Source organism: Papio anubis, chromosome 13 (assembly GCF_008728515.1).
Source record: "Papio anubis isolate 15944 chromosome 13, Panubis1.0, whole genome shotgun sequence".
In the NCBI taxonomy this organism is placed as follows: domain Eukaryota; kingdom Metazoa; phylum Chordata; class Mammalia; order Primates; family Cercopithecidae; genus Papio; species Papio anubis.
The window spans coordinates 99,403,314-99,421,920 of record NC_044988.1 but is presented as its reverse complement, the minus strand read 5'-3'; the positions used below and the strand labels follow the sequence as shown (position 1 = coordinate 99,421,920).

Here is an 18,607-nt window from a genome sequence, read left to right as displayed (position 1 = left end):
CCCGCACGTGGGCAGTGCTCCCATGGGTGCGGCTGCTGCTGCGGAGAGCACTGCAGGAACCACTTCCAGTAGGCACGGAAGACGAGTTGGTGGCCTAAGCTGCAGGTCTAATGCAAGTCTCCTCTGCCTTATGGCTCCCTAGCCTGCATGGGGTCCCACTAGGGCACCCAAGCCCTAAAGATGGCTCCAAGCATTAGAAAGTTCTTGGTATTTAGCTGCAGCCGGCCTGTTACGTCCCTGGGAGTGACAGATGAGGTCTAATCATTCATTTGAAGAGTGTGGCCCAGGCACCAGAAGTCCCAAGTTAAGGAACACAGGTCCCCTGACAGTTTTTGGAAGGTTCAGTTTTTGTAGATGAGGCCGTGTGGGTAGAACAGGAACTGCGTTAGACTGAGAACCAGACCTAGAAAGTTGGTCTCCTGGGAATTGAGTACCTTCAGTTGAGAAATTAAGGGAGTGGGTGGGGTGATGGTGATGAGAGGTTGTGCTTTCTAGTCAATCTGCGAATCCTCAATCCTGTGAAGAGGGTGGGTGTTAGCCATTCACTGACGAGACAATACCGGGTTATGTGTAATTAAGCCAAGATCAGATTAGCATTTAGGATTTTTTTTTTTTTTGAGACAGTTTCACTCGTTGCCCAGGCTGGAGTGCAATGGTGCGATCTCGGCCTATGGCAGCCTCCACCTCCCACGTTCAAGCGATTCTCCTGCTTCAGCCTCCCAAGTAGCTGGGATTACAGGCATGCTCCACCACACCCGGCTAATTTTATATTTTTAGTAGAGATGGGGTTTCTCCATGTTGGGCAGGCTGGTCTCAAACTCCCAACCTCAGGTGATCCGCCCGCCTCAGCCTCCCGAAGTGCTAGGATTATGGGTGTGAGCCACCACGCCCGGCCTCGGATTTCTTATTTACCAGGTTTTACCAGTTTCAGGGGTTAGGTTTCCTCACCTGAGCTCAGGTTCAGGATGTCAGAGGTCTTTACCAGTACCTCAGTTTCCTCCCACATTAATTTTGGGAGAAAGTATTTTATTGGAAGTCTGCCTTTGATGAAATATACATCAGCTAATTTAACTTCTGTGTATCTGGGGGAAGAGCTTTTAAGGTAAATACTGCTTCTGTATCGCAGATTGCCCACCCGCCTGTCCAGGGTACAGTAAGTCTCCCAGCTGTGCTGCTAAAATTCATTCTGAACTTTGGTACCAAATAAATTAGAAAAAAAAAAGTTAGCAAGTGGCATTTCACATGATAAAATCTAGGCTTTATTATTTTATATTCAGTAGGTCAATAAAGCTCTTGTCCACATCTTACAAGGGAGGTGGAAGAGGCGGGGTCATGATCAACCACGGCCTTTTCAAGTTACAAATCAGTAATAGCAGTCCAAAGGTGGCAAATAGGTATTTGTTGCATCACTGTAAACAGAAAATCTTGTCTCCTCTCAACTGGATGCCCAACATTTTATAAAAGAAGTGTAACTTAGCTCCAATTTGAGGATACGTACTAAAAATTTTAAACCTCACCTTGGTGTTTTTTTCAAGACTAAGTGTGATACCCTGCAAGGCATTTCCATGTCATAAATTCTACCGTATTTTTATGTAAAAAATGCTGCACATTGTTGTAATTATGTCTGCAGCTGTGCTGCGATTATGAGACAGATACAATGATTCACACTGGCTGGAAGCTAAGTCTCACAGCCCAGGGATCAGGGCAGTCCAGCCTGGCGCTGCCACAAAGGGTGGTGGTATCAGGTCACACCCAGGACCTGCCACGACTGTAGACTGACCTTGTTTGATCCACAGTTGTGACCACGTATTACCACAAATTTAACAATAAAAAATTGTTTTAAGAGTATCTGAGAAAGGACTAAGCAATCATTCCATTTTGTGTCCTTCCCTCGTTTTAAAATGAGCAATGTCCTTTAAGATCTGCAAGCTGACTGTTCAGTCTGGGCCCATGTCATCCTTCCAGAATGAGCACATCCTAGGATTTCAAATGGTTCTACAAAATAAAGTGAGAGATGGACCCAAGTATAAAGTCTTAACAAGCATCTCACCATGGAAACCAAGGACTCACACTGAAAGCCAGTGGTCTCATTGTGACTCAACTCTATGACGATAGATGGTTGGAGGGACTCGAGCAGTGAGCCAAGCTGAGATGCAGCACAAGGAAGGCTGGGGATGATACCAGCTGAGATGGTGAAGGATTCCACAGTCAGGGCTGTATTAGCAGCCAGAACAATGGACAGCCGGGAGAGACCTGTCTGTCCAGGTCTGCTGCAGAGGTGTTAGGTGAAGGCCCCACCCCACACACAGACAGGTCAGCCCATATCAAGAGTGCTCAGTGGGCACGGCCACATCCTCCTGTCAGACACCGTCTGCACCTCCACCCCCAATTTTAATTGAATACACTTCAAGTCAGTGAACTCTCTCTGTGTAAAGAACGAAACAGAGGCTGGGCGCGGTGGCTCAAGCCTGTAATCTCAGCACTTTGGGAGGCTGAGGTGGGTGGATCACAAGGTCAGGAGATTGAGACCACCCCGGCTAACGCGGTGAAACACCGTCTCTACTAAAAATACAAAAAAATGAAATTAGCCAGGTGTGGTGGTGGGCGCCTGTAGTCCCAGCTACTCGGGAGGCTGAGGCAGGAGAATGGCGTGAACCTGGGGAGGCGGAGCTTGCAGTGAGCTGAGATCCAGCCACTGCACTCCAGCCTGGGCGACACAGCGAGACTCCGTCTCAAAAAACAAAAAAAGAACGAAACAGAGCAAAAGGATGTTTTCGGCCAACAAGAGCCCAGCGCTCCCCAGCCTGCCGGTGGGAACCCAGTGCCCCTCAGCCTGCAGCAGGTTCCTGGACTCCTTTAGTCCTGATAGTAGCTTCTGAGGTGCAGGTGCTGTGAGTCAGAAACCATTGCCAGGCCTGCCATGCACAGGTGTTTTCAGGCACTTCTGTCACGGTCAGTACATTAAGTGTGAAGGGGATTTTAAAAGTTCATCTTCAGCTGCAAAGAAGAGCTGGACGGCTGTCATCTTGCAAAATGACAAATGTATGCAATAGATTCACGTGTTTTCCAAAATCAACTCTTAGATTCTATATCCCAGCCGGGCACAGTGGCTCATGCTTGTAATCCCAGCTACTCGGGAGGCCGAGGCATGAGAATCCCTCAAACTGGGAGTGGAGGTTGCAGTGAGTTGAGGACTGCACCACTGCACTCCAGCTTGGATGACAGAGCGAGGCCCTGTCACAAAAAAAAAGATTCTATATCCCCAAACTCTAAGGTGCAAACAGGCAAAACCCCAGAGCGGTCTTCAGGGTTCTTCGGAAAGGCAAGGCCTCTGCTGTGCGGAGCCTCCCAGCTGCCTCCTACCCACCCAGACAGGAGCTCAGTGGAAATCAAGCCGCGACTGCACAGTCTTGCAGCCCTTGTCTGAGTAGATTTTCTCGTCTTTGGGGAAAAACGTCATTTCCTCTGCCACTCTTGTGACAATGTCTTCATCTATAGCAGAGCCACGGGCCCTCATCTCGGCCCTCACACACATTTTCACATGTCTGTACTCCAAAGGCAGGAAGGGGATAAAGTAATCAATGAGGTTTTTGTCGATCAGTCCACTGTGCCACAGGCCACCTGCAGAACAAGACAAAGCTGGGTTTCCCGCCGCCACCGCCACCGCCACCTGGCCAAGCTCCAATCCCAACCCTCAGCACGTGCCTCAAGTCCGTGCCCCTTAAGAGAGTCTCTTGTCAGTGTGCAACAAGCCCATGTAGGACTCAGCTGGACACTAACTGGTTTCAAGGACAGTAGACCTAAGAAAATTCCCGACTTTAGCAAAGCCAGAAGTCCAGTGGGATCCTATGGCTTTGTGAAACAATGCAAGAGCAGATGGCTCACTGCTGGACAGTTAAGGGGCTCCTTTACCCTGGTGCACTCACTGTGTTTATTATTGAAGACTCCAACAGACAGTACAGGTTCCAGGTCCTTCAGCTGAATGTCTTCCCTCTTTCTTCCGGCCCGCCAAAAGTCAAGAGCTGTCTTAGTTATAAGGTCCCCGCCTGCATTGCTGAGTTTGCCAGAGAAATAAAGATTAAAATCACATATTAAGACTTCTGTGTCAGCCGGGTGTGGTGGCTCACGCCTGTAATCCCAGCACTCTGGGAGGCCGAGGCAGGCAGATCACCTGAGGCCAGGAGTTCGAGGCCAGCCTGACCAACATGGAGAAACCCCGTCTCTGCTAAAAACACAAAAATTAGCCAGGCTAATGGTGGTGCATACCTGTAATCCCAGCTACTCGGGAGGCTGAGGCGGGAGAATCGTTTGAACCAGGGAGGCAAAGGTTGCAGTGAGCCGAGATCGTGCCATTGCACTCCAGCCTGAGCAACAAGAATGAAACTCTGTCTCAAAAAAAAAAAAAAAGCAAAAAAAAAACTTCTGTGTCTTACCAAGAAATGAACCTGCTCTATTTTCCCTTTTTTAAGACACTCTGTCACCCAGGCTGGAGTGCAGTGGTGCAATATCGGCTCACTGCAACCTCCACCTCCCACGTAGCTGGAATTACAGGTGCCTGCCACCACGCCCCTTCTAATTTTTGTATTTTTAGTAGAGATGGGGTTTCACCATGTTGGCCAGGCTGGTCTTGAACTCCTGACCTCAAGTGATCTGCCCACCTCGGCCTCCCAAAGTGCTGGGATTACAGGCGTGAACCATCACGCCTGGCCAAAGATCTATTTTCATAAAGGAATATTTACTGAGTGCTACTACAAAAACGTGTCTGCTCTCGTGGAACTCAAAATGTTTATTCACAACTAGCTGGGATAATGCTATGGCTCTTTATAACCCTAAAAACGAACATGCGCAGTTAATAAAATTACCTGTTTTCATTTGTTTCATTTTTAGGGTCGGGGTCTTGATTTGTCACCCAGGCTGGAGTGCAGTGGCATGATCATAGCTCAATAAAACCTTGAACTCCTGGGCTCAACCAATCCTCCTGCCTCAACTTCCCCAAGAGCTGGGACTCCAGGCCCATGCTACCATGCCCGGCTAAAATTGCCTATCATTGATTCTTTTTTTTTTGAGACAGAGTCTCGCTCTGTCGCCCAGGCTGGAGTGCAGTGGCGTGATCTCTGCTCACTGCAATCTCCACCTCCCGGGTTCACGCCATTCTCCTGCCTCAGCCTCCTGAGTAGATGGGACTACAGGCACCCGCCACCACGCCCAGCTAATTTTTGTATTTTTAGTAGAGACAGGGTTTCACCGTGTTAGCCAGGATGGTCTCGATCTCTTGGTGATCCGCCCACCTCGGCCCCCCAAAGTGCTGGGATTACAGGCGTGAGCTACCGCTCCCGGCCCAGTGATTCTTTCTTTAGTTCATTTCCACAACCCACACTGTGTGCCATGCTGAGACTGGCAAAGGAAAAGACAAGTAAAGCAGTAGGTAAGTGCCTTGTGCCAAGCAGGCACTTTTGTCCTGGTAAACCAAGTGCTGATGGTCCTCGGGACCTCATTTTATCATTGAGAGAATGAAGGGCTTGTGTGCCCCAAAAGACCGCCTCCCGCTGACCTGAGAAAGATGAAGATGGCTTTGCGGTAAGACACTCCGTCAACCTGCTCGTAGTAGTCTAGAAACGGCTTGATTGCGTCAATGATCCCGGGGTGCAATTTATCCATCTCGTCAAATATGAAAACAGAGTTCGCACATGCACTCACATTACCGCGGATCCACTTCTGTAACTGGTCCTGGACCAACCGTGAAAGAAGAAATAGGATGCGAAGCTCAAAGGGTGCACCAAGAGGAGCGCAGGAACCATCTGCTCCTCATGCACTGAAGGACAAGGTCAGAGCTCTTAGAACTGCACCCTCAACCCCACTCGCTGGGTAATAGCTTTTCTAAAACCTTATTTCTAAAAAGTGGAAATTGGCAGAGACAGATGCTAAAATGCAGAGAAGCTTTTACCTAACTCAAATGATATATTAAATGTGACTTTTTAAAGGTGTAAGAGGTACAAGATCCGTGATTTTTTTTTTTTTTTTTGAAACAGGGTCTCACTCTATCCCCTAGGCTGGTGTGTAGTGGCATGATCTCAGCTCCGCCTCTTGGGTTCAAGAGATTCCCCTGCCTCAACCCCCCCTGTAGCTGGGACTACAGGCGCCCCCATCCCCCACACCACACCTGGCTAATTTTTTTTTTTTTTTTTTTTGAGACGGCGTCTCGTTCTGTCGCCCAGGCTGGAGTGCAGTGGCCGGATCTCTGCTCACTGCAAGCTCCGCCTCCTGGGTTTCCGCCATTCTCCTGCCTCAGCCTCCAAAGTAGCTGGGACTACAGGCGCCTGCCACCTCGCCCGGCTAGTTTTTTGTATTTTTTAGTAGAGAGGGGGTTTCACCGTGTTAGCCAGGATGGTCTCGATCTCCTGACCTCGTGATCCACCCATCTCGGCCTCCCAAAGTGCTGGGATTACAGGGTTGAGCCACCGCGCCCGGCCACCTGGCTAATTTTTGTATTTTTAGTAGAGACAGGGTTTCGCCATGTTGGGCAGGCTGGTCTCAAACTCCTGACCTCAGGTGATCCACCCACCTCACCCTCCCAAAGTGCTGAGATTACAGGAATGAGCCACCTGGCAAGATCCGTGAATATCATTCACTGCTAACCTAGCCATAGTTTTCATCTCTCTTGGACTACAATCTCAAGTTAGTACCACCAGACATACTGAGGAATAAGAAACTAGATTAGACCTGCATAGTACACAGTACCCCAGACCAACAGAGCTGACTCACTGACATTTCATGAAAAGCATCTGTTCCAGATGCTTTCATGAAACAAACATAAAGACACTGAAGCAACAAGTCCTCTACCCCAAAGTGTGAAAGGCTGTACCATGAAGCTCCCCAAGACATGCCCTCATCCATTTATATTCCTCTGTTTCTAGACATTTATAAAGAATGTAGAAAACAAGAAAATCCTTCCTTCCTTTTTGGCAGTCTTCCCTGTCTCGTGTCAGTTTGTAGGGCAAATACTTCTACTTCCTTGTTGAGTTAAGTTTCTGTTTCTTTCTTCAGTCCCCACCTAACAGGAGGAATTTTTTTTTTTTTTTTTTTTGAGATACAGTCTTACTCTGTCACCCAGACTGGAATGCAGTGACACAACCATGGTTCATTGTAGCCTCAGCCTCCTGGGCTCAAGCAGTCCTCCATGTCTGCCTCCCAAGTAGCTGCGACTACAGGTGCATGCCACTACACCTGGCTAATTTTGAGATGGGGTCTTGCTATATTGCCATGGGGAATGTTAACCTTGACAAGGGCAACATTCATTTAAATGAGAACTAACCCTCTTAGACAACTTAAAATACATGTGAAAACAGTATCTCAAAAGGAGAAACGGTCTCAAGGTTCAGTTCTTTGAGGCTTCCCTTGAAGAAAGCAATGCCAAGGACATGAAGGATGGGAGGAACAAAGGGAATAAAACCTGTTTAAGAGAAAAAAGACCTCTAGGCTACATTGCAAAGAGCAGAGGCAAAGCTGAGGCTGCACCAGAGGTGGGCAGCATCGAAGGAAGCCACCCCCAAGCTAATCCTTGAAGACTGACTGCCCCTCTCACCAACTGCACTGCTGCGGATGCCGGATCCCTTCACTCACCGGAGAAGGTGGCTACCATGTCAACTGGGAGTTGGGAGGTTTTGGTTCAAGTTCCTGCTCTGCCACAAAGATTATAAGGAGTAAGTCACCTTGCCTCTCTTGGCTCCAGGCTCCATCTTTTTTTTTTTCTCTCTCTCTTTTTTGAGACAGAGTCTCACTCTGTTGCCCAGGCTGGAATGCAGTGGCACAATCTCAGCTCACTGCAACCTCCGCCTCCTGGGTTCAAACGATTCTCCTGCCTCAGCCTCCCGAGTAGCTGGGATTACAGATGTGCACCACCACACCCAGCTAATTTTGTGTTTTCAGTAAAGACGGGGTTTTTCCATGTTAGTCAGGCTGGTCTTGAACTCCCGACCTCAAGTGATCCACCTGCCTCAGCCTCCCAAAGTGCTGGGATTACAGGCCTGAGCCACTGCACCTGGCCTTGACTACATCCTCTTTTTATTTTTTTTTTTTTGAGATGGAGTACAGTGGTAGGATCTGGGCTCACTGCAACCTCCGCCTCCCAGGTTCAAGTGATTCTCCTGCCACAGCCACCCAAGTAGCTGGGATTACAGGCGCACGCCACCGTGCCCGGCTAATTTTTGTACTTTCTGGTAGAGACGGGGTTTCACCATGTTGGCCAGGCTGGTCTCGAACTCCTGGCTTCAAGTGATCCGCCCGCCTCGACCTCCCAAAGTGCTAGGATTACAGGCGTGAGCCACCGCGCCCAGCCCTTGGCGCCATCTTTTAATGGGAATAACATGCCCTACCCCACTGGACTGTTTTGGAACCAAGTAAGAGAAATGTTGTAGGAGAGCTTTGTAACTACCTGGACTAAGTGTGCCTTAACTCAGTGGAGCCGGGGGCTACTGCAACACAAAGGAAAGAGAAGCAGAGGCCAGAGTTAGTGAGCAGGTCACCCAGACCAGTCCGACTGGCCTGTGGACGAGATAATAGCGGGTTCTCTTGCCTGGTACAGTTTTATCTTCTGTTCATGAGGGAAGTGCAGAGTCGATACAAACAGGTGGACAAAGTTACTCTTCAGGCCTTTTGGGTGAAGATTTTCAGCCACAATTTGACTGACAAAATTCTTGCCTGTGCCAGCCCAGCCGTGTAAGGAAAGGGTCAAAGGTTTCTTGGGATTTTTGTTGTTCCTGAAGCCAGTCAGCGCCTTGAGAATCACTTCCGTGGCCAGATGCTGTCCAAACAGCTTCTCCTCCAAATCCAGCTTGAGAGCTGCAAGAACAGCCCCGGAACAGAAAGAGAAACAGACGTTAAAAATGCATCAGCAACGCAGTACTTTCCCAGCTGCCCAAAGCAAGAAGGACCCAGCAGGGTGTCTGCCAAACCCTAGGGCCGAGGTAGTCAAATGATGCCACTTTCAGGTAAACGGATTATGTGGAGGTTCTTAACGCTTTGGGGTCTGATAGGGAAGCTAAATGTTCATCCATTCGAAGATGAACCATCGCTTGACTGAGCGCTTGCTATTCCCAGCCACCCCTTCTGGCCCGCAGGAAAACCGGGGACAAATGTGGGCTTTCTGAGCGACGCAGCACGTCTGAAAGCTACTTAATAGGGTTGGCAGGGTGCAGAAGGGCCGCCCGCCGTACTTTCCGTTTCTTCTGCCTACGATCCTCAGGAACAGGAGCTTTAGAAAGGCGCTGGGGCAGAGCCCCACGACCTGGAGACTGTTTGCGAAGGCACCGCTTCCAGGGCTGGAGTTCGCACCGCGTTCCCGCGAACGGTTCCGGGGCCGCCCCATCCGCTCCCCACCCACCCCAGCTGGGACCACCGCCGTCTAGATGCCGCGCGCCCGGTCCGTGCCAGGCGCCCACGAGGCCGTCCCTCCGCGCCCCAGTGCCCGGCCTGAGGTCGCAGAGGCCCCTGCGCCCCCCGCAGCGCCGACCCACCGCTCGCGCGCGCCGTACCCGAAGCGTTGAGCGGCCGCTCCTCGCGGCAACACTCGGCGAAGCGGCAGTAGATGTCATTGTAGGACAGGTAGCCGGTGATGGCCGACGCGGCCCCGATGGCGAGGCCCACGGTGATGGGCTCGAACGCCGCCACCACTCGGGCCGCCAGCAGCAGCGCCAGCGCCGCAGCGCCCCGGAGCCACCCAGTCCGCAACATACCACTCCTCGTAGCCCGCAGAAGCCGCTGAGCCAGGTGCCCCGCGGCCAAGCGGCAGGACGGACTTCCGCTCGTGCGTCACTTCCGCCCCGCAGACCCGCCCACTCCCATGGGGGCGGCCATGTTGGTGAGGGGCGGAGAGGAGGACGGTGCCATCATCCTTGTGAGTGGCCCGAAGGTGTAGGTGACTGTTTTGTTTCCCTTTTCTTTCTTTAAAAAAATTTTTTTTGGGCCGGGTGCAGTGGCTCACGCCTGTAATCCTAGCACTTTGGGAGGCCGAGGTGGACGGATCACGAGGTCAGGAGTTCGAGACCAGCCTGGCCAACGTGGTGAAACAAGCTGCCTGCTTGCTCATCTGTCTCCCTGACTAGTTACCTGGACCATGGTAACAGCCTCTACTAAAAATTAAAAAAAGGCCGGGCGCGGTGGCTCACGCCTGTAATCCCAGCACTTTGGGAGGCCGAGGCGGGCGGATCACAAGGTCAGGAGATCGAGACCACGGTGAAACCCCGTCTCTACTAAAAAAAAAAAAAATTATCTAGGTGTGGTGGCGCATGCCTGTAATCCCAGCTAACTAGGAGGCTGAGGCAGGAGAACTGCTTGTCCGGGGACCCGGGAGGCGGAGGTTGCGGTAAGCCGAGATCACACCATTGCACTCCAGCCTGGGCAACAAGAGTAAAACTCTGTCTCAAAAAAATATATTTTTTTTTTGGCCGGGCGCGGTGGCTCACGCCTGTAATCTCAGCACTTTGGGAGGTTAAGGCAGGCGGATCACCTGAGGTCAGGAGTTCAAGACCAGCCTGACCCACATGGAGAAACCCTGTCTCTACTAAAAACACAAAATAAGCCAGGCATGGTGGTGCATGCCTGTAATCCCAGCTACTTGGGAGGCTGAGGCAGGAGAATCGCTTAAACCTGGGAGGTGGAGGTTGCGGTGAGTCGAGATTGTGCCATTGCACTCCAGCCTGGGCAACAAGAGCAAAACTCTATCTCAAAAAAAAAAAATTTTTTTTTGGCCAGGCACTGTGGCTCAAGCCTGTAATCCTAGCACTTTGGGAGGCTGAAGCAGGCAGATCACCTAATGTCAGGAGTTCGAGACAAGCCTGCCCAACATGGCGAAACCCTGTCTCTACTAAAAATACAAAAAATTAGCCAGGTGTGATGGCGGGCGCCTGTAATCCCAGCTACTCGGGAGGCTGAGGCAGGAGAATCACTTGAACCCAGGAGGTGGAGGTTGAAGTGAGCCAAGATCATGCCACCGCACTCCAACCTGGGCGACAAGAGCAAAACTCTGTCTCAAAAAAATAAAAAAAGCCAAAAAAATGTTTTAAGCACTTTCTTATTTTTTTTTGTAGTCTGATATGTATGGGGACAGGGTTTGGCTCTGTCGCCCAGGCTGGAGCGCAGTGTCAGGATCTCAGCTCGCTGCCACCTCTTCCTCCCAGGTTCAAGCGATTCTCCCATCTCAGCTTCAGAGTAGCTGGGATTACAGGTGTCCGCCAACATGCCCAGCCAACTTTTATGTTTTTAGTAGAGACAGGGTTTCACTGCGTGGCCCAAGCTGGTCTCGAACTCCTGACCTCAAGCAATACACTCGCCTCGGTCTTCCCAAGCCTTGGGTTACAGGAGTGGGCTCATGACTGCATTTGTTTTCTTGAGAGCTTCTCGGAGCCCTCAAGCTTTGCTTTGTCATCCCTCCCTTCACTTCCTCGGAGGTATAATGTGCGTTTCTGGGGCCAGCCCACCCGCCTGCCTTGTTCCTGAAACAGTTGCAAACTTGAGGTGCTGCGCCCTAGACTGAGCACGGGGATGCAGTGGCCCCAAGACAGACCTGCCCAGGCTTCCACTTTCAAACCCCGAGGTCCATTCTTTCATTCAGCATTCTAGGTAGCAGGCCTCTTGCTGGATGCCAGGAATGACAGCAGAGGAGGGGACGCAGTTGGCCCCTGCCCTCTCAGAGCTGATGGTCTATGGGGGAGGCGGACAAAGGGGTAAGGACCAATGCTGAGTGGGCAGAGAAGTATAGGGCAGTGGTGCGGGGAAGGTTTTTGTCTAAGCTGGGCACTGAGGGAGTTAGGCCAGGCAAAAAATGAGGAGTAGAGTGTTCTATGCAGAAAACAATAGCCAGTTTGGAGAACTGAAAGGATTCCACATGGTAGAGGGTGGTGAGAGATAGGGATGAAAAATCAGGCAAAGACTGGAAGGTGAAGTCTTTGCGAATGTTGTAAGGAGTTTGGCCTCTGTTCTCGGGGGTAATAGGGAGCCACAGAGGGTTTTACACAGGAAGCAACATGGTCAGCTCAGAGATCATTCTGGCTGCTGGGTTCACAAGAAATGGAAGGCAGAGAGCCAGTGAAGAGGCTGTTACCATGGTCCAGGTAACTAGTCAGGGAGATAGATGAGCAAGCAGGCAGCTTATGTCCAGGGTGGCCAGGGCTGTAATGCAGTACGCACAGAGGCCTGTGGGTGGGGAGGGATCTTCTCCTCCCTATCTCAGTTGTGATCTAAAGAATGAATGGAAGGGCCAGGCACGGTGGCTCATGCCTATAATCCCAGGACTTTGGGAGGCTGAGGCGGGCAGATCACCTGAGGTCAGGAGTTCCAGACCACCCTGACCAACGTGGTGAAACCCCGTCTCTACTAAAAATACAAAAATTAACCAGGCGTGGTGGTGCGCACCTGTAATCCCAGCTACTCGGGAGGCTGAGACACGAGAATGACTTGAACCCAGGAGGCAGAGGTTGCAGTGAGCCAAGATTGTGCCACTGCATTCCAGCCTGGGCGACAGAGAAAGACTCTGTGGAAAAAAAAGAATAGAAGTTGGCCGCGGGAAATGGCTCAAATGTTTGTTTGTTTGTTTATTTGTTTGCTTTTGTTTGTTTTTTTTTTGAGATGGAGTCTCGCTCTGTCACCCAGACTGGAGTGCAGTGTACATGATCTCCGCTCACGGCAACCTCTGCCTCCTGGATTCAAGCCATTCTCCTGCCTCAGCCTCCCCAGTAGCGGGGATTACAGGTGCACACCACCACGCCCAGCTAATTTGTGTATTTTTAGTAGAGACGGGGTTTCACCATGTTGGCCAGGCTAATCTCGAACTCCTAACCTTGTGATCTGCCTGCCTCGGATCTGTCCCACAGGGGTGTCTGTCACGGTAAGTGCAACCATCTTCACCAGTTGCTTAGCCCCAAACCTAGGAGTTGTCCTGGGTTCTTTTCTCCCACTCCCAACACTTCTAATCCATAAGCAGGTCGTCACCCCATCTGCAAAACATCTCCAAAAACCATTCAGTGGTCTTCATCTCCTTGGCCACTCCCCCGCAATCCAAGCCACCATCATTGGTTGCACGGATGAGCACAGGAGCCCCTAGGCAGTGCCTGTAATTCCCCATACCCCATCCTCTCTGAGTCATTCTCCCTACAACAGGGACAGGTGGTCTTTTTACGAGGAACTGGGTCTTGCTACTCTTGCTTGGTACCTGTTGTTGATGGTTTCCTAAAACCCTTGGGAAGAAACGTGCCCTTTTCCTCTGGCCTTGCAGCCCCAGTGATGTGCCCACTTTCCTCTTAGAGAACCTTTCCCATCCCACAGCCTCCCTTGTTCTCAGGCCCCTGCCCCCTTCTCTCTCCTGCCTCGGAGTTTTCACATATAACGTGTTCTCAGCCTGGACTCTTGCCTCCAAGTCCTACCCAGCTAACAGCTTCTAACCCTCAGCTCCAACCCCACCTCCCCCTGTCTACAGTAGCCTTACTCGCATCCCCCAGGCACCTGCTCCCTCTCCTATCACCCCATCTGAGTCTTTGTTTATTGTCCTTCGCTCCCACTGCCATGAGAGCTTCAGGAGCACAGGGACCTTGTCTTTTGTCCTCTGCATCTCTAATTCCCAGAACTCTGTCCGGGACACAGTAGGTGCTCCATAAATATGTGCTTGGTGTTCAAGGATAGAACACTGTCCAAGACGGCAGACTGATCTGGGGGCCTAAGGCCCCAGATCAGGGATGCCTAAGGCCCTGCAGAGTAACTGCCTGTCCCTACCATGAAGGACTGGCCATGAAAGGGCCAGGACATCCCCTTTGGGGACGCTCTGGGCATCTCTAATCCACCACAGGCCTCAGGAAACCTCTTCCCTGCTCCTCTCCTTCCCCTTGGAAAGGAAAGTTTACCTTGATTGAGCATCTAAGATTGAGCCAAGTGTCTTTGTGACACCTTGTGAAACAAATGTTTCATTTGCAGGTGAGGGAACTACTGGGAGAGGCTAAGACATGCCCCAGGCCAGGCGACTGCTCCAGGCCCAGCCTCTTCCCCTGTCCTGCCACCTTCCCCGGGTGTCCCCATGCTCCTCCCCATCCCACCCCTTCCTGTCTTCTTTCTCATACTCTAATGGGACTGATTTCTCTGTTTGCTTGAACGTATGGAAACCTTGAAGGCAGGGTTTGTTCTATTCGCCTGTGGTGCTTGATGTGGTACTATGTCCATAGCATATGTCAAATATTTGTGAAACACACACTCCCTTTCTGTTGGACAAAGACTCTTCCAAAATGCTGCCTCCGGAAACAGACACGCCTGAGTTTACATTCTGGCTGTCATGTTTCCTGTGTGACCTGGGGCAAGTCACGCACCTTCTCTGAGCCTCAGGCTTCTCATCCCGTCCAGTGCAGCACGTTTAGCGCAGCTCCTCTGTCATCATAAGCGAATGCTGGGGGCCTTATGGCAGTGAACTCAATTTCTTTTGTGACCTCTGCTAAGTCCTTCTAGGTACTTGGCTTCAAAAACTCAAAAGCTAGCACCCCCAGGAGAGCTATTCTGCAGAGGTGAGGGAGGCTGACTCCATGCAGGCTCCTTCTGATGGGCTTGGGGGGCCTTTTCTCGGGGGACAGCTCTAGCCCCGTTACGTGTCAGGAGTCGTGCCTTGGACATCTCTTCCTCCAGGGACCCCTCAGCCGTCCCACCGCCCCAGGTACAGGAAAGCACAGTGGGGTTTTTCCATCCATGTTTCCTGCCCACCTCACATGTTTGGTGTCTTTTTTCTTTTTTTTGAGATGGAGTTTTGTTCTTGTTGCCCAGGCTGGAGTGCAGCGGCACGATCTCGGCTCATTGCAACCTCCGCCTCCTGGGTTCAAGCAATTCTCCCGCCTCAGCCTCCAGAGTAGCTGGGATTATAGGCACCCGCCGCCACACCCGGCTAATTTTTGTATGTTTAGTAGAGATGGGGTTTCACCATGTTGGTCGGGCTGGTTTCGAACTCCTGAGCTCAGGTGATCCACCCGCCTCGGCCTCCCAGCATGCTGGGATTACAGGCATGAACCACTGCTCCTGGCTATATAGTGAAATTTTAAAGTGTATCAAAAGTTTCTATGATCATTATACTAGGTGGAATAAACCAGTCACAAAAATACAAACACTGTAAGACTCCACTTCTATGAGGTCCCTAGAGAAGTCAAAATCCTAGAGACAGAAAGTAGAAAGGTGATTTCCAGAGGCTGGGGAAGGGGGCCTGTGGAGTTAGTGTTTAATGGAGACAAGAGCTTCAGTTTGGGAAGATGAAAAGTTCTGGAGATGATTGGATGCCCAACAGGGTGAATGTGCTTAATGCCACTGAGTTGTACCCTTAAAAATGGTGAAGATGGTAAACTTTATACAATGTGTTTTTTAACACAACTAAAATTCAAAAAAAAATTTTTTTAAGTTCCTATGACCATGAGCCTCTGAATGTTAAAATTCTGAATTGAGTCAGCGTTCCATTGATTACAACTTGCCAAAATAGCACTGATATGTTTGTTTGTTTAGAGATGGGGGCTCACCCTGTCACCCAGGCTGGAGTGCAGTGGTGTGATCACGGCTCACTACAGCTTCAACCTCTGGGGCAGAAGTGATCCTCCCACCTCAGCCTCCTGAGTAGCTGGGACTACAGGCATGTGCCACCATACCCAGCTGATTTTTTATCTTTTGTAGAGATGGGGTCTCATTGTGTTGCCTAGGCTGGTCTCAAACTGCTGGGCTCAAGCAATCCTCCCGCCTCAGCCTCTAAGTGTTGGGATTACAGCCGTGAGGCACCGCGCCCGGCAAAGGTAACTTTCAATAGATTTTCAATGTCCCACTTTCATCAAGAGCCACTGCTCTGCCCTGGTGCTGCTGGTGGTGAGATCTTGGCCTCTGTGACCCCTCCATTGATTGGCCTGAGGCAGTGACTTCCCAGGGCGCTGGGGCTGACCTCTTGGAGGTAGATGGTCCTCAGGGAGGTCCAGGTGACATTGGCTTAGCTGCTTTGTCACTGTGGGCACTGGTACTCCCCTCTCCTGGAACTTGGATGGTGGGAAGGGAGGTGCCTGCCTGCGTGTTTCCCCATGTGGTCTCAGTAATCACTCCCCAGTCCCCACAATTCCCTAAGCACCTGCTGCCCATCTCCCACTCTCTCAGTGGCCAATTGCTGTATCAATTGAGTTCTTTGTTTCCAAGCAACAGAAGCTGACAGTGATTTGGGCTTTTTAAGGGTTTGTTAGAGGAAGTCAGGGTGACTCACAAAAGTGTGAAAAATGAGAACTGACCACATCTCGGGATGAGCAGAGTCCCCGGGGGTGTTGTGTAGGACTCAGTGGCAGGAGTTGGGGGCCCTGTTGCTGAGACATTGCCCACAGGCAGATCAAGCTTGGCCACTTCCCATACCTACATGCTTGGGTCCAACTCTGAGTTTGCAGAGAGAGGATCTGATTGGCCCAACCTGGGCCAGTTGACCTTGGATCAATGAACCATGGGCTGGGGGGTCATTGTGCCTGGGTCTCCCCACCCCCAGTTTGTGCTGCTCTAAATACTTGGATAACATTTTGTTCCCTTAAAAATGTGGGTATTGGCCAAGCGTGGTGGCTCATACCTATAATCCCAGCACTTTGGGAGGCTGAGGCAGGCGGATCACCTGAGGTGAGGAGTTTGGGACCAGCCTGGCCAACATGGTGAAACCCCGTCTCCACTGAAAATACAAAAGTTAGCTGGGTGTGGTGGCAGGCGCCTGTAGTCCCAGCTACTCAGGAGGCTGAGGCAGGAGAATGGCGTACACCCCAGGAGGCGGAGGTTGCAGTGACCCAAGATCGCACCACTGCACTCCAGCCTGGGGGAAAGAGCGAGACTCTGTCTCAAAAATTAAAAAGTGTGGGTGTTTTCTGATTTGTCATTTGATCATTTATCTCAAAGTTTGCCACTGAAATCCGTAGAGCATGGGAAGACAGCAACAAGGTAAAGGGCCTTAAGACCCCTCACAGCGCACACTCTGGGTGGCCCCGGCAATTGCTCCCTGCCCCCGCTTATAATGATTCTGACATTGTTTTGTGCCACTTTCTTCCTCTTTAATTTAATTTAATGTATTTATTTATTTTTGAGATGGAGTCTCTCTGTCGCCCAGACTGGAGTGCAGTGGCATGACCTTGGCTCACTGCAACCTCTGCCTCCCAGGTTCAAGCTATTCTCCTGCCTCGGCCTCCTGAGTAGCTAGGATTACAAGCGTGTGCCACTATGCCTGGCTAATTTTTTGTATTTTTAGTAGAGACGGGGTTTCACCGTGTTAGCAAGGATGGTCTGGATGTCCTGACCTCATGATCCACTTGCCTCGGCCTCCCAAAGTGCTGGGATTACAGGTTCAACACCTGGGCCACCACACCTGGCCCATTCCTCCTCTTTTAAAAGAATTAACATTTTTTTCCTTTTCCTGTTTTTTTTTATTTTTTATTTTTATTTTTGAGACGGAGTCTTACTCTGTCGCCCAGGCTGGAGTGCAGTGGCCGGATCTCAGCTCACTGCAAGCTCCGCCTCCCGGGTTTACGCCATTCTCCTGCCTCAGCCTCCCGAGTAGCTGGGACTACAGGCGCCCACCACCTCGCCCGGCTAGTTTTTTGTATTTTTTAGTAGAGACAGGGTTTCACTGTGTTAGCCAGGATGGTCTCGATCTCCTGACCTCGTGATCCGCCCGTCTCGGCCTCCCAAAGTGCTGGGATTACAGGCTTGAGCCACCGCGCCCGGCTCCTGTTTTTATTTTTGAGACAGGGTCTGGCTCTGTGATCAGTCTAGAGTGCAGTGGCTTGATCTCGGCTCACCACAATCTCTGCTTTCTCGGCTCAAGCAATTCTCTCACATCAGACTCTCAAGTAGCTGAGACTATAAGTGAACATCACCACGACTTGCTAACTTTTTTTTTTTTTTTTTTTTTTTTTTGATAGGGGTTTACCATTTTTCCCCGGCTAGTCTCAGACTCCTAAGTGATCTGTCTGCCTCAGCCTCCCAAAGTGAAATTTATTTTTCTTTCTTTTTTTTTTTTGTTTGTGAGACAGAGTCTTGCTCTGGCTCATCCTCCAGAGTACATGGGACTACAGGCATACGCCACCATGCAAAAAATTTTAAAACAACATATATTTCAAATCAACAAAAACTAGTATCATTTATAGTATCTTTTAAAAGATTCTCACACATTTACAGGTGACATTTATATTATCTTATGATAATTTGCCCTTGGACTGGGCATGGTGATTCACGCCTGTAATCCCAGCATTTTGGGAGGCCGAGGTGGATGGATCGCCTGAGGTCAGGAGTTCAAGACCAGCCTGGCCAACATGGTGAAACCCCATCTGTACTAAAAATATAAAAATTAGCTAGGTGTGGTGGCGCGTGCCTGTAGTCCCAGCTACTCAGATAACTGGCCAAGAGGGTTCTTTGAACCTGGGAGGCAGAGGTTGCAGTGAGCCTGGATTGCACCACTGCACTCAAGCCTGGGCAACAGAGCAAGACTCCATCTCAAAAAGAAAAAAACAAAAGATGGACCAGGCGCAGTGGCTCACGCCTGTAATCCCAGCACTTTGGGAGACCAAGGCAGGCGGATCATGAGGTCAGGAGATTGAGA

At 50.6% G+C, this 18,607-nt stretch overlaps 1 protein-coding gene across 2 annotated transcripts; it reads right to left on the bottom strand.

The window, feature by feature from the left end:
- Positions 1 to 2,985: 2,985 nt before the first annotated feature.
- TOR1B (torsin family 1 member B) lies at positions 2,986 to 9,822 on the bottom strand. 2 transcript variants are annotated; one of them, XR_001895591.3, is made up of 5 exons: positions 9,531 to 9,822; positions 8,432 to 8,838; positions 5,552 to 5,727; positions 3,927 to 4,054; positions 2,986 to 3,621 (listed from the first exon to the last, which is right to left on the bottom strand). XR_001895591.3 is itself a non-coding variant. In XM_009188033.3 (5 exons), exons 1-5 carry the CDS (start codon positions 9,727 to 9,729, stop codon positions 3,380 to 3,382), a joined length of 1,011 nt encoding a protein of 336 aa, XP_009186297.1. In that variant the 5' UTR covers positions 9,730 to 9,805; the 3' UTR covers positions 2,986 to 3,379. The 2 variants fall into 2 exon arrangements, 1 of the variants encoding a protein (XP_009186297.1); XM_009188033.3 differs by having other exon boundaries at positions 8,573 to 8,838; positions 9,531 to 9,805.
- Positions 9,823 to 18,607: the final 8,785 nt, after the last annotated feature.

Bases quoted from the DNA above. Each gene is read 5' to 3' on its own strand.
- TOR1B (XM_009188033.3), bottom strand. From the start codon at position 9,729: ATGTTGCGGACTGGGTGGCTCCGGGGCGCTGCGGCGCTGGCGCTGCTG. The intron at 8,839-9,530 runs GTACGGCGCGCG...CTGTTCTTGCAG, and splicing joins GCGGCCGCTCAACGCTTCGG to CTCTCAAGCTGGATTTGGAG. The intron at 4,055-5,551 runs GTCAGCGGGAGG...TGGCAAACTCAG, and splicing joins GCCATCTTCATCTTTCTCAG to CAATGCAGGCGGGGACCTTA.